This window comes from Muscardinus avellanarius (assembly GCF_963383645.1).
Source record: "Muscardinus avellanarius genome assembly, chromosome: 10".
NCBI lineage: Eukaryota > Metazoa > Chordata > Mammalia > Rodentia > Gliridae > Muscardinus > Muscardinus avellanarius.
Window position 1 is genome coordinate 109,464,463 of NC_137796.1, and position 13,536 is coordinate 109,477,998.

Sequence of the window (13,536 nt, forward strand, 5' to 3'; positions counted from 1 at the left end):
TAGGAATCCAGCCGGGCGTGGTGGCGCCCGCTTGTCATCCCAGTACGTGGGAGGCTGAGACAGGAGGATCGCAGGTTCGCAACCAGCCGCAGCTACTAAGTGAGGCCCTCTGCAACCTAGTGAGACCCTGTTTCAAAATAAAGGATTAAATATAGGACTGGAGCCGGGCGTGGTGGCTTGTAATCCCCGCGCTTGGGAGGCTGAGAAAGAAGGATTGCGCAGGTTCGAAGCCGGCCCCAGCTACTTAGTGAGGCTCTCAGCAACTTAGTGAGACCCTGTTTCCAAATAAAATATAAAATAGGTCTGGGAGTATAGCCTGGAGGTAGAAAGCCCCTTGGTTCCACCCCCAGTACCATTAAAAAAAAAAATAGGGCTGTAGGTGTAGCTCGGAGGTAGAATGTCCCTGGGTTCAATTTCCAGTACTGCACCCAAAAAAAGTGCTGGAAATCAAAGACTTGCTACCTCTCGCCAACTCACACAACATTTGGTACACAGTAGGAACTCAATAAATGTTTCTGGAGCGCACACATGCAACATGAATTAATGCGCCTGGAGACTAAGGGCTGAGGACCTTGGGTAGGCTTCAGGGGCCTCTGAAATCACAAGCTCCCTTTGCTGGGCAGTGAATCACTCTGCCCTGCCACCCCAATCAGAGCCACCTTAATCTGTTAGCAACAGGATCAGATGACCCCAGGGAACTCATTTAAGCTCATTTAAATAAAGCCCCTGCTGCTTGATTAAAAGCGTGTTCCTAACAACCATGCCAACTGCAACTGCTTTGGGCCTGGGCTGCAAAATTTCCCTTCTCGGGCTGCTCCTTATTAACAACCCATCTGCTAAATTACAAGCTGCTTATCAGCACAGCAAGGCCAGGTCTTTAAATATTTTAACACCTAATTGCTCAGCCACAGAACCTCCCCTGCCTCCCCTGCTCCCCGTGAAAAAGCCCAGTGCTTAGGGAATCCCTCTCCTAAACCAGCTTTCTTTTTTAGCTTTGCAGAAGTAGAGGCGACACGACACCCCAGAGTCTCCCGAGGCCTCCTCGGCAGTGGCTGGACCTGGGCGGGGGAGGACCCGTGTGTGAAGCCACGCTCCGGCTCCCGTTTGTGGTCAGAGCGAGAGCGCGGAGCATTGGCCACGAGCTCAGAGCAGTCAGAGTCTAGTCCAGTCCCAGCTCTGCCATTCGCACTGAACTACATCCCCTAAAGCACACAGGTCGGTCTCCTAAGCCCCGGTACCTGTAAATGTGACCTTATTTGGAAACAGGGTCTTATCTGGAGATGGATGGGGAGATGAGGAATGATGGCTAAATGGTATGGAACAGAGCTTCCATGGGGGTAAAAGTTCCAGGGGCTGGAGGTGGAGCTCAGTGGCTGGGCAGATGCTTAGCATGCGTGAACCCATGAAGTCAATTCCCAGCACCCCAAAAAAAAAGGCTGAGGGTTGCATGCTTTTATGAATCTATTAAAAAAATTGTTAACATGTATCCTTTTTTTTGTAGTGTGATACTCCAGACTGAGCCCAGGGGCATTCTACCTCTACCTCTGAGATACACTACACTCCTAGTCCTATTTTATTATTTATTTATTTATTTATTTATTCGGTGATGTTGGGGGGGGGGACTCAGGGGCATTCTACCTCCGAGCTACACCCCTGCCCTGTTTTTTTTATTCTTTATTTTGAAACAGGGTCTCACTGAGTTGCAGAGGGCCTCACTAAGTAGCTGAGGCTGTCCGCGAACCGCGATCCTCCGGTCTCAGCCTCCCAAATGCTGGAATTACAAGCGTGCGCCATCACGCCTGGCTTCTAGTTTTTATTTTGAAACAGAGTCTCGCTGAGTTGCCGAGGCTGGCCTCGAACCTGCAATCCTCCTGTCTCAGGCTCCCAAGTACTGGATGACAGGTGTGTGTCCCTATACTGTACTGATATATATCCTTTTAAATGGGTGAAGTGTATGGGATGTGAGTTATATCTCAATAAAGCTGTTAAAGCAACAAGCAAGCCCCAGCAGCGTGCCCCAGCACTAACCATGTGTGAAGCCAGGCCCTGCACAGGTCCCTCCATTAAACCCTCCCTGCGGCTCCCCCTGCTTCTCAGCCGGAACTTCGTCAGCTCCTGTTTGCCAGGTGAGAGGCCGAGGCTGGGAGGAATTAGGGAGTGTGCGAAGGTCTGGGACAAGGCCCCAGCCTGCTGGGTCGGCTCTTAACCAGCACCCATTTAAGAAGAAGAAAGATACTCTAGAATCCACAGTGACCACCCCTCCTCCCACCTTCCAAAACATTCAGGCATCCAAAGGAACAAGGTTCCCACCCCCACCTCCACTTCCACTTCCACTGTCTGCGTTTCTCTGCTTATCAAGGTAACACCAGGTCACTGTTGGCCCCACTGATAGGAGAGTGCTACCAGGAGAGCAGGGCGTGGTGGCGCACGCTTATAATCCCAGTATTTGGGAGGCTGAGCCAGGAGGATCGCGCAGGTTCGAAGCCAGCCTCAGCTACTTAGAGAGGCGCTCTGCAACACAGTGAAACCCTGTTTCCAAATAAATTATAAAGTAGGTCTGGGAGTATAGCCCAGAGGTAGGAAGTCCCTTTTTCCATCCCCACTACCATCACAAAAAAATAAAAAGAGAAAGAAAGAAAGAAAGAAAGAAAGAAAGAAAGAAAGAAAGAAAGAAAGAAGTCAGAGGCCCCCGGAGCCAGGCGTGGTGATGCACCTGGAATCCCAGTACTTAGGAGGCTGAGACAGGAGGGTCTCGGGTTGGAGGCCAGCTTCAGCAACTTAGAGGGACTCTCAGAAACTTAGCAAGACCCTGTTTCAAAATAAAATCGTAATAAAGCAAGCAGCAGATGCCCCTGGGATCCCAGCCTTCAGAAGCAGGGGTGTGGAGAGAGATGCCTATTCATTAGATCAAATACCCGTTTGAAGTAAAAGACAGAAAAATAATTTTTAAAAATTGTAAGTGGGATCTTGAAAGGCTCCCTCCAGGCGCTCCTTCTTAGCCGGTTCGCGAGCCCGGCCTCAGTGGTCTGTGTGGCCGCGGGCGGGCTTTGGGAGAAGCCAGGGACGCTTTGACTCTCAAGTTGGTTTCGCTCAACAAAGTCCCGGAGGCCAGCGCCTCTGCTCACTCGGATGCGGATGCGGTGGAAGCCGCTGAGTTCATCCGAAACTTCCCGGGCATCTGACCCGAACTGAGGGCAAGTGTTTAGCCAAGAAACAAAGAGGGGCTTTAATCACAGAAAAACCCCTTTGTGCCCACACAGTGGGCAAGCTATTGGAGTTATGCAGCTATCTTGGGGACAATAATGTTTTGTAAACAGTCGGCAAAGTGGCTTTGTGGGAAGTGTCCCTGTGGCTTGGGACCCGCTCACAGACGAGGGCTATACGGAGGGTAAGACCACCTGACTGCGACAGTCAGTTCTCTCAGAAGATACAAATGACTAAATTGACACAGGTAATAAATATTTGAAAATTTTTTTTTGTATCGTGGATTAAACCCAGGGATGTTTTACCTCTGAGCTATACCCCTAGCCCTTTATTATTATTATTATTATTATTATTATTATTATTAATTATTTATTAGTGGCACTGGGGTGGAGCCCAGAGGCTTTCTACTTCCAGGCTATACTCCCAGACCTATTTTATACTTTATTTGTAAACAGGGTCTAGGTTGCTGAGAGCCTCACTAAGTAGCTGAGTCTGACTTCAAACCTGTGCAATCCTCCTGTCTCAGCCTCCCAAGCGCCGGGATTACAAGCGTGCGCCACCACACTCAGCTCCCCTAGCCCTTTTAAAATTATTATTATTATTATTATTATTATTAATTATTTTGGCGGTACTAGGGATGGAACCCAGGGGGCACTCTACCTCCAAGTGACACACCCAGCCTGTTTTTATTCTTTATATTGAAACAGGGTCTCACTGAGTTGCAGAGGGCCTCACTAAGTAGCTGAGGCTGTCTTCAAACCATGATCCTCCTATCTCAGCCTCCCAAATGCTGGGATTCCAAGTGTGCACCACCATGCCCTACTTAAAATTATTATTATTGCCGGGCGTGGTGGCGCACGCTTGTAATCCTCGCGCTTGGGAGGCGGAAACAGGAGGATCGCGCAGGTTCGAAGCCAGCAGTGCTGGTGTAAGAGACCCTGTTTCAAAAATATAAAATAGGTCTGGGAGTGTAGCCTGGAGGTAGAAGGGCTTCCAGGAACCCCAGTACCACTAAAAAAAAAAAAAACAACAAAATTATTATTATTATTATTATTATTATTATTATTTGTTTTGTGGCACTGGATATTGAGCCAGGGGATATTCTACCGCCAAGCTACACCCCCAGCCCTGTTTTATTTTTATTTGGAGATGGTCTCACTAGGTTGATGAGAATCTCACTACTTGTTGAGACTATCCTTAACCCTGCAAGCCTCCTGTCTCAGCCTCCCAAGTACTGGGATTACAGGTGTGAGCCACTACACCTGGCTATTTTTTACTTTTTTATTTGTTTGTTTTGTTTTGTTTTGTTTTGTTTTTGTGGGTTTGGGGATAGAACCCAGGGGATTTGACCCTCGAGCTACACCCCCTGCCCTATATTTTATTCTTTGAGATAGGGTCTCACTGAGTTGCAGAGGGCCTCACTAAGTAGCTGAGGCTGTCTGCGAACCACGATCCTCCAGTCTCAGCCTCCGGAATGCTGGGATTACAAGCATGTGCCACCACGCCCGGCTTTTTCTTTACTTTTTTAAAAAACAAGTCCTCACTAAGTTGTGAAGGCTGTCTTCAAATCTGCAATCCTCCTGTCTCAACTCCCAGGTACTGAGATCACATGTTTGCACCACCATGCCCAAAGAAATCCTTTTATTTTATTTTATTTTATTTTATTTTGCGGTACTGAGAATGGAACCCAGGGGCATTCTACCTCTGAGCTACAGCCCCAGCCCTATTTTTATTCTTTATTTAGAAACCGGGCCTCACTGAGTTGCAAAGGGCCTCACTAAATAGCTAAGGCTGTTCTTGAACCACGATCCTCCCGTCTCAGCCTCCCAAATGCTGGGATTACAAGTGTGCGCCACCACGCCCGGCAAGAAATCTTTTGTTTTTTAACCTTTAATTTTATTTTTAACTCGCCGGACATGGTGGCGCACGCTTGTAATCCCCACACTTGGGAGGCGGAGACAGGAGGATCGCGCAGGTTCAAAGCCAGCCGCGCTGGTTTAAGAGACCCTGTTTCCAAATAAAAAAGTATAAAAATAGGTCTGGGAGTGTAGCCTGGAGGTAGAAGGGTTTCCAGGAACCCCAGTACCACCAAAAAAAAAAAAAAAAAACCAATAATTTTATTTTTAACTCTACCCCACAAGCATCAATACCTAGATGCTGTAGCAGCTAAGGAAATAAACAGTCCTTCCTCACAGAGCATGCAGCAACCATGTTCAACAAACTCCAATAAAGACAACTCAGTGCGTGCTACTGGTCTTACATGTGTTGTTTAGTGGGCATGTGTTGTTGTTTTTTTTTTGTTGTTGTTGTTGTTTTGGTGGTACTGGGGTTCCTGGAAGCCCTTCTACCTCCAGGCTACACTCTCAGACCTATTTTATATTTTTGAAACAGGGTCTCTTACGCCAGCGCGGCTGGCTTCGAACCTGTGCGATCCTCCTGTCTCCGCCTCCCAAGCGCGGGGATTACAAGCGTGCGCCACCACGCCCGGCTGGGCATGTGTTATTTTAAAGTTCAACGATTGTAAATTTGTGTTTGTGGTACTAAGGATTGAACCCAGGGGCACTCTGCCTCTGAGCTAGACCCCAGCCCTGTTTCATTTGTTATTGTGAAGCAGCGTCTCACTGATATCTAGTATCTTTGATACTGCATGCTGCCATCAAAGCTGTGATTCTCCTGTCTCAGCCTCCCCAGTATTAGGATTACTGGCATGCGCCGCCACACCCAGATGATTGTAAACATTCACAAGAACCCCAAATACGTCAAGTTTACACTTACTAGGCCCGCGTGGCGGTTCCTGTCCCATTCTGTAGCTACGTATCTCAGCTTTGTGCAGAAAATCATGGGTCCCTGGACTGTCCCAGAGGGTGGGGACAGACCCTTCTATTGAATGAATCGATGAGGTTTTATTTATTTATTTATTTATTTATTTATTTATTTTGCAGAACTAGGGATTGAACCCAGGGAGGGGCATTGCACCTCCAAGCTACACCCCCAGTCCTATTTTTTATTCTTTATTTTGAAATATTTTTGAAATTTTTTATTCTTTATTTTAAGTTATGGAGTTCCTCACTAAGTAGCTGCTAACCTGAGATCCTCCTGTCTCAGCCTCCCAAGTACCACCACACCCGGCTTTGTTATTGTTGATCTGTTTTGTTTTGGTACTGGGGATTGAATCCAAGGGCGTTCTACCTCTGAGCTAAACCCCCAGTCCTTTTTATTTATTTGTTTGTTTTTTGTTTCAAAACAAATTCTCATTAGGTTGCTGAGAGTATTGCTATATTTCTGAGGTTTTCCTCAAACCTGTGACCCTCCTGTCTCAGCCTCCCAAGTACTAGGATTACAGGTGTGCGTCACCACGCCTGGCTCTTCTATTGACAGGATCATTGAATTCTCAGGTCTTAGAAGACGTGAGCTTCCAAGAGGCCTAGACCAACAGTGATTATTTATATTTATCTCCCATTTATTTATTCATTTATTTATTTTTGTAGTATTGGGGGTTGAATCTGGGGTGTTCTACCTCTAAGCTACACCCTCAGCCCTATTTTATTTATTTATTTTTATTTTTTGAAACAAGGTCTCACTTGGTTAATGAGAATCTCACCACTTGCTGAGGCTATCCTTGAACCTGCAATCCTCATGTCTCAGCCTCCCTTACAGGCGTGTGCCACCGTGCCCAGCTTTTTATCTACTGTTTGGTATGGACTGGGCCCTGTGCTGGGTAACACACATGTGCACCTACACAACCACTCTTAATCCTCATGACAACTTCAGAGGCAGATATAGCCCTCCCCGTTCCACAAGTGAAGAGACGGAGGCTCAGAGATGTTCTGTGACTTCCCGAAGACACACAGCCAGAGAATGGCCGGGCAGCAGCGTGGCTTCCGACTCCATGTCCCTGGGTCTCTTATCACCACATCCCAGGCCCATTACACAGAAGAAAAGACACACAGTCACAGGCCAAAGCCACAATGACAGTAATAGCTAGACCTCATGGACAATGTCATTAGCGGCAGACGCTGCGCTGGGAGGGCTTCACAAACTGACCGTTTAATCCACAGCACGGCGCCAGGATGTGGAGACCAGGTGACCCCGCTTCACAGATGGCTAGTGGGGACTCACAGACTGTCCCCAGCCAGTCAACCGTGGAGCTGGGATACGACTCTGGGCCTGGGCCTGCCTCTCCGCTGTCCTGGAGCCGTGTCCAGGTAACAGCATAACCTGAATCAAGACTTCCATGATGTTTTTTGAATCTTTATCTGACTATAAACCTGTATGTGTGTAGATTCATAGAGTAGAATCAGACCAGACACACAGAGCTACTGACTGATATGAAAGCCCTGGGAGAGGCCTGGGCGTGGTGGGGCAGGCCTGCCTGAAACCCCAGCACCTGAGAGGCCGAGCCCAGCCGCAGCAACTTAACCAGACCCTTAGCATGATCCTGTTTCAAAATAAAGAATAAAAAAGAATGGGGTTGTAGTTTAGAGATAAAAGCCCCCAGGTTCAATTCCTAGTACAAGAAGAAGGAGAAGGAAAAGGAGAAGGAAGAGGAGGAAGAGAAGAAAAGGAAGATGGCTAGCCAGGCGTGGTGGTGCACACTTGTAATCCCAGAACTTGGGAGGCTGAGACAGGAGGATCACAGGTTCGCCGCCAGCCTCAGCTACTTAGTGAGGCAGTCTGCAACTTAGTGAGACCTTGTTTCAAGATAAAAAAAAAATAGGGCCAGGGGTGTAGCTCGGAGGCAGAATGCTGGGTTCCATCCCCAATACAAAAAAAAAAAAAAAAGACATCTACAGTGGTCAGGACAGATGGGTGAACTCGTGTTTCAGATACTTTCAATATAATCATTTATAAGCCCCTGCACAGCAACAAGGAACACCATGTGCTATATCTGCTGTGCGCAAGGTTCCTGAGCCTCTTACAGCCGAGGGCACCACGAATTGCCTCCTTTGCTCCTTACCCCAATCTCACAGCTGTGCTGGTGTCTGTCCAATAGGGAAGAGGAAGAACGACGGCTCAGAAGGGCTGGCAGGTCTGCCTGTCCGCAGCACCCGCCCCGCGGTGCAGAGACCGCTGACCCAGGAGGACAAGAACCCGGGAGCCAGTTCCAGGCCCCGCCTGGCTTGCCACACAGCCCGCTGCCCGGGGTCCGTCCTGAACCCCCCACCTGCTCATCCCCTCTCCCCGCCTGGTCTCGGCTTCCTTCCACTCCACCCCTCCCCAGGTTCAGAACCTGGGGCCCTCACGCCACCTTTCTGAGCTTGGTTTAGCCCAGGTAGGATGGGACTGAGGCACAGAGGAAACCAGCACAAGGCGGGATCCAGACGTCTGTTCTGTGGTGGGTGGCCAGGACAGCCAGGTGAAGGTCACTGGCTGGAGGTCTGGCTCATCAGAGCAGCTGAGAAGTTCAATAACGCTTTCCTATCGGGGGTCCCAGGGGCTCCCTCTCCTTCCCACCACAGCTGACCTCCTGAGCCCCTCCCACTGTCACACGGAGAAGCAGGGGTCACTCACCGCCATGACCAGCTCGAAAGGGTACTTGTAGACGCGGACAGGAGACTGGTACTTCTGCACCATGTTCACACGCGGAAGCCACCCCGGCCGGGGCGAGGGGCGACTGGTGAGGTAGTAGCTTCTGCCGCGTGAAGCAGAGACGCTGCCCATCAGGGCCAAGGGGCAAGGGACAGGCCAGCCCCTCGGCCCCACCCACCGTGCTACCCAGGCCTCCAAGTGAGGGGCTGGCATGGTTCTCAAAGTCCCCTGACCTCAAACACCCACTGCCCAGGCCACAGTCACCCCTCCAAGAGCAGTCGGCACCCCCAAACATTCCTGCACCCACCACGTCACACCGAGGGCCCGCAGAAGCACCCCCGCCCCCGCTCACATGAAAATACACACCCATGTGCAACGCCCACACTCCCACAATTCTCTTACATGCTCCCACAGCCTCAGAAGTCTTAATCGGCGGTCCCCCCCCCCCAGGTAGCCTGCCTCCCCACTTTACTCCCAGACCCCCGACACGGTCCCTGCCACACACACACACACGGACAACTGCCCTCCTACACAGGACTGCTGTGCACACACACACACACACACACACACACACACACAACTTTGCACACGCACACAGCTCCCTGGAGCACACACCTACCCAGCTCCGAGCACACATGCAGTTTCCCTGATGCATGAACGCGCACACACACTCACACTCACAAACACACACACACACACATGCACGCTCAGGCCCCCGCAGCCCCGCTCACCCTAACCCTGGGAGCCTCGGGGACTCGCCGGAGGGCAGTGCCCTGGGCACTCGGGATCGCCCCGGCCTCAGCGGTGACCTGGCCCCGGCTCAGCGCCTAGGGCGGGGCCCAGCCGCGGCCGCCGGCCTGGACGCTCGCCCTGCACGCTCAGCGGCCGGCGGGCAGCGGGGGCCGAGGGCTGCGAGCCACCTGCCGGCCTGGGGCGCTCCAGGACCCGGGACAGCGGGATCGCGTCCCGGCCCCGCCCACGCCGCCTGCCACGGCCCCGCCCACTCCCACCCTGCTCCCTGACTGGTCCCGCCCCAGCCTGACCCCGCCCGGACTGACCCCGCCCAGCCGTAGCCCTTCCCCTTATTTTGCATAGCCCCGCCCCCCCTCCCGAGTGACCACGCCCCGCCCTGCGGCGGCCCCGCCCCCACCGCAGCCGGCCTCGGGAGTGGCCCAGCCCCACGAAGATCCCGCCCAATCTAGCGCCGCGCTGGCCCCGCGCGCCCTGCGCTCGCACAAAACTTGCTCTCGTGAAGTTTACGTTGTGCCCCACGCCCGGCACACCCCTCTCCCCGCCCAGTCCCGCTCTCCCGCCACGCTGGGGGCAAAGGCGCTCACTTACCTGTCTTTCTTTCTTCCTTCTTTCTTTCTTTCTCTTTTCTTTCTTTCTTTTCTTTTCTTTTTTTTTTTTTTTTTTGCGGCACTGGGGATGGAAACCAGAGGCATTCTACTTCCGAGCTGCACCCCCAGCCCTATTTTTTATTCTTTATTTTGAAACAGGGTCTCACTAAATTGCCAAGTGTCTCACTAAGTAGCTGAGGCTGTCCGCGAACCGCGATCCTCCGGTCTCAGCCTCCCGAACGCTGGGATCCAAGCGCGCGCCCTGGCTGACTCGCCTTTCTTGCTGGAAGCACCATCTAACAGTGTTGGTGCGCGCCACGCGCCTTGCCCTGGCACGGGGCAGACCACCGGAGCTTCCTGTAGAGCTTGACCAGGGTGGAAACCTTCCCAGACACACCATGGGTCCGATTCACTGGACACAGGCATTGAATAAATAGTATGTGAGACAGGGGAACCGCCCAGGAGAGGAAAGTACGCTAAGAAGGGTTTCGAGAAGCCAGTGGAGTGAGGGTGCACTGAAGACGAGGTGCCCTCAGCCCTATCTTAGCCCCCCTGCAAACCCTTCCACCTCCCCGGCCAGGGGCCTGGGCCAGTCCCCATCTGTCTGTCCTGCGGAGGAGCTGGTTCCGGGCAGCATAGTCACCTGGGGATTGGTCCAGTCTTTCTGAGCACCCACTTTGTGCCAGCCCTGGTGAATCCATCCATTCACTGGGGGCATTCACAGACACGCCTGCCCACGTGCACAGCCAGGGAGCCGGTGGGCAGGCAGGCAGACAACCCTCCGAGCTATTTCAAACATCTCCTCCAACCCTGCAGAAACCAGCTCCTGTTTGTTCCCCCCTGAGCCTGACTCACACTCTACTCTTTGTGTTTGTTTATTCATTTTATTTACTTGGGAGTTTCTGACAGTCTCTCCTCGAAGGGAAGGCCATAGCTCCCTTATTCTTTTTTTTTTTTTTTTTTTTTTTTTTGCAGGTCTGGGGATGGAACCCAGAGGCATTTGACCTCTGAGCTACACCCTCTGCCCTATTTTTTATTTATTTTTTTATTTTGAAACCGGGTCTCACTAAGTTGCGGAGGGCCTAAGTAGCTGAGGCTGTCTGCGAACCGTGATCCTCCGGTCTCAGCCTCCCGAATGCTGGGATTACACGCGTGCGCCACCACGCCCGGCTTCATAGCTCTCTTATTCTTTGGTGGGCAGGTCCTCAGGATCTTGCTGGGGACCTGGCCGGCTCCAGGGCTTGATGCCATCTGAGTGATTATTAGGATCGAAATGGGACACAAAGTTCCCATACTGGCCGCCAGGTGGCAGCAGATGACAGCCCATAGCTCCTGGAGTGGCCACACAGGTGAGTTGGGCCCTTGAGGTCTCTGCAGAAGTTTCCAATCCCACGGAGCTCATCCCGAGACTCAGGTGGTGTGCCCGAGCGCCAGTGCACGGCACGTGGTGCACACCAACACTGTGAGCTAGTGCTACCAGCAAGAAAGGTCAGTCAGCGTCTCTGCCCGTCACCCCGCCTGGAGAGAGGGCAGGATGGAGGGCGGTGTGCCGGGAGGGCGTGGGCGCACAGACAGCTCAGAGCTAATCGGGAAGCTGAGCGTGGGGGCGCACCCATCTAATTCCAGTACTTGGGAGGCTGAGACGGGATGATCGCAGGTTCGCGGCCAGCCTCAGCAATTTAGTGAGGCCCTCTGCAACTTGATGAGACCGTGTTTCCAAATTAAAAATTAAAAAAAAATAGGGCTGGGGGTACAGCCCAGAGGTAGAATGCCCCTGGGTTCAATCCCCAGAACCACGGGGTGGGGGAGCTGAATGGAACCCAGAGGATAATAGGCAGTTCATTCCCTCTTTCTCCAACCCAAGGGAAGCGAACAGATATATCACTACACCTACCACGTGTCACCTCTTCTTAGCCTGATAGTGACCCCCACCTCTGGGGAGGGGTGGCGGGGATCAACTCCCCAGGGCACGTCCTGGCCCACCCACACGGCTTCCTGAGCTCCCCACTCTATCTACTGAGCTGGGTGCCATCCTAAAGGTTTACAAACACCTATGCATCCTGCAAACCACCCCGATTGTGATGAGAAGCTTCTGGAACTTGATTAAGAGATGGGTGCAGAGCACTGTGAGTGCACCAAATGCCGTCAAACTGTGCACCTTCACGGGCTCATTTTACGCCCTGTGATTTGCAACTCAGTGTTTTTTTTCCTACTAACTGCCCCTGGGGTTTGAAGCCACAGGAATTCTACCTCTGAGTCACACTCCCAGAGCTTTTTATGTTTAATTTTGTTTTGTGAAACTTGGGGTGGAGCCCAGGAGTACTCTACCTCTGAGCAACGCCCACAGCCCTCTTTAGTGCTCATTTGCCACAGGGTCACACTAAGTTACCAACGGCTGCTCTCAAAACCAGGACTCCCGTGTCTCAGCCTCCCGAGTACTGGGATTACGAACATACGCCACTGTGCCTGGTTTATGTTTAATTTAATTTTTTTTTTTTTTTTTTTTTTTTGGTGGTGGTACTGGGGTTCCTGTGAGCCCTTCTACCTCCGGGCTACACTCCCAGACCTTTTTTTAAAAATATATTTTTATTTGGAAACAGGGTCTCTTAAGCCAGCGCGGCTGGCTTCAAACCTGCGCGATCCTCCTGTCTCTGCCTCCCAAGCGTGGGGATTACAAGCGTGCGCCACCACGCCGGGCTATGTTTAATTTTTGAAACAGGGTCTTGCTAAGTTCAAGATGCTGGACTTGAACCCGCAATCCTTCTGTCTCTGCCTCACAAGTACTGGGATTATAAGCATGCACCAACTGCTTGGTTTCACTTCAATTAAAATATATTTATTAAAATTAAAATTAAAATATATTTAAATATATATATATATATATATATATATATATATATTCAGAACTATTTTAATCTTCATTTTATAGACAAGAAGCCCTGTAGAGTCAGGGAGGGCAGCCAGTGCAAAGGCCCAGGGGCAGTGATGTGCTCGGTGTGTTTGAGGAGCAGGGAGGTGATCAGTACATGCTGGGGGGTGCAGAGTGAGGTTGGGGGAGCAGCTGGCCTCGCAGGGCTCACGGGTGGGCGGGGACTGTAAGTCATCTGACTTGACTGGGAGGTGGAGGGCAGGGGGCACCAGTGATTTCTTAGTCTCTGGCTGCTGTGTTTGAAAACCGACTCTAGGGGGTGTGGTGGCGCATGCTTGTCATCCCCGTGCTTGGGAGGCAGAGACAGGAGGATCACACAGGTTCGAGACCAACCTCACTGGCTTAAGAGACCTTGTTTCCAAATAAAATATAAAATAGGTCTGGGAGTGTAGCCCAGTGTAGCCCCTGGTAGGAGGGTTTCCAGGAACCCAATACCACCATAAAAGAAAGAAGAAAGAAAGAAAGAAAGAAAGAAAGAAAGAAAGAAAGAAAGAAAGAAAGAAAACAGGCTCTAGGGGAGGAGGGGGGAGGGGG

At 51.4% G+C, this 13,536-nt stretch overlaps 1 protein-coding gene across 1 annotated transcript in view; it reads right to left on the minus strand.

The window, feature by feature from the left end:
• Positions 1-8,778, minus strand: part of SEC14L5 (SEC14 like lipid binding 5) — a gene marked incomplete at both ends in the record, with an annotated part of 38,614 nt that extends 29,836 nt beyond the window's left edge. Inside the window, one exon of the mRNA XM_080703962.1 lies at positions 8,716-8,778. Within this exon, the coding sequence (XP_080560088.1) occupies positions 8,716-8,778 (63 nt within the window). The remainder of the gene's footprint in view (positions 1-8,715) is intronic.
• Between the last annotated feature and the right edge of the window lie 4,758 nt (positions 8,779-13,536).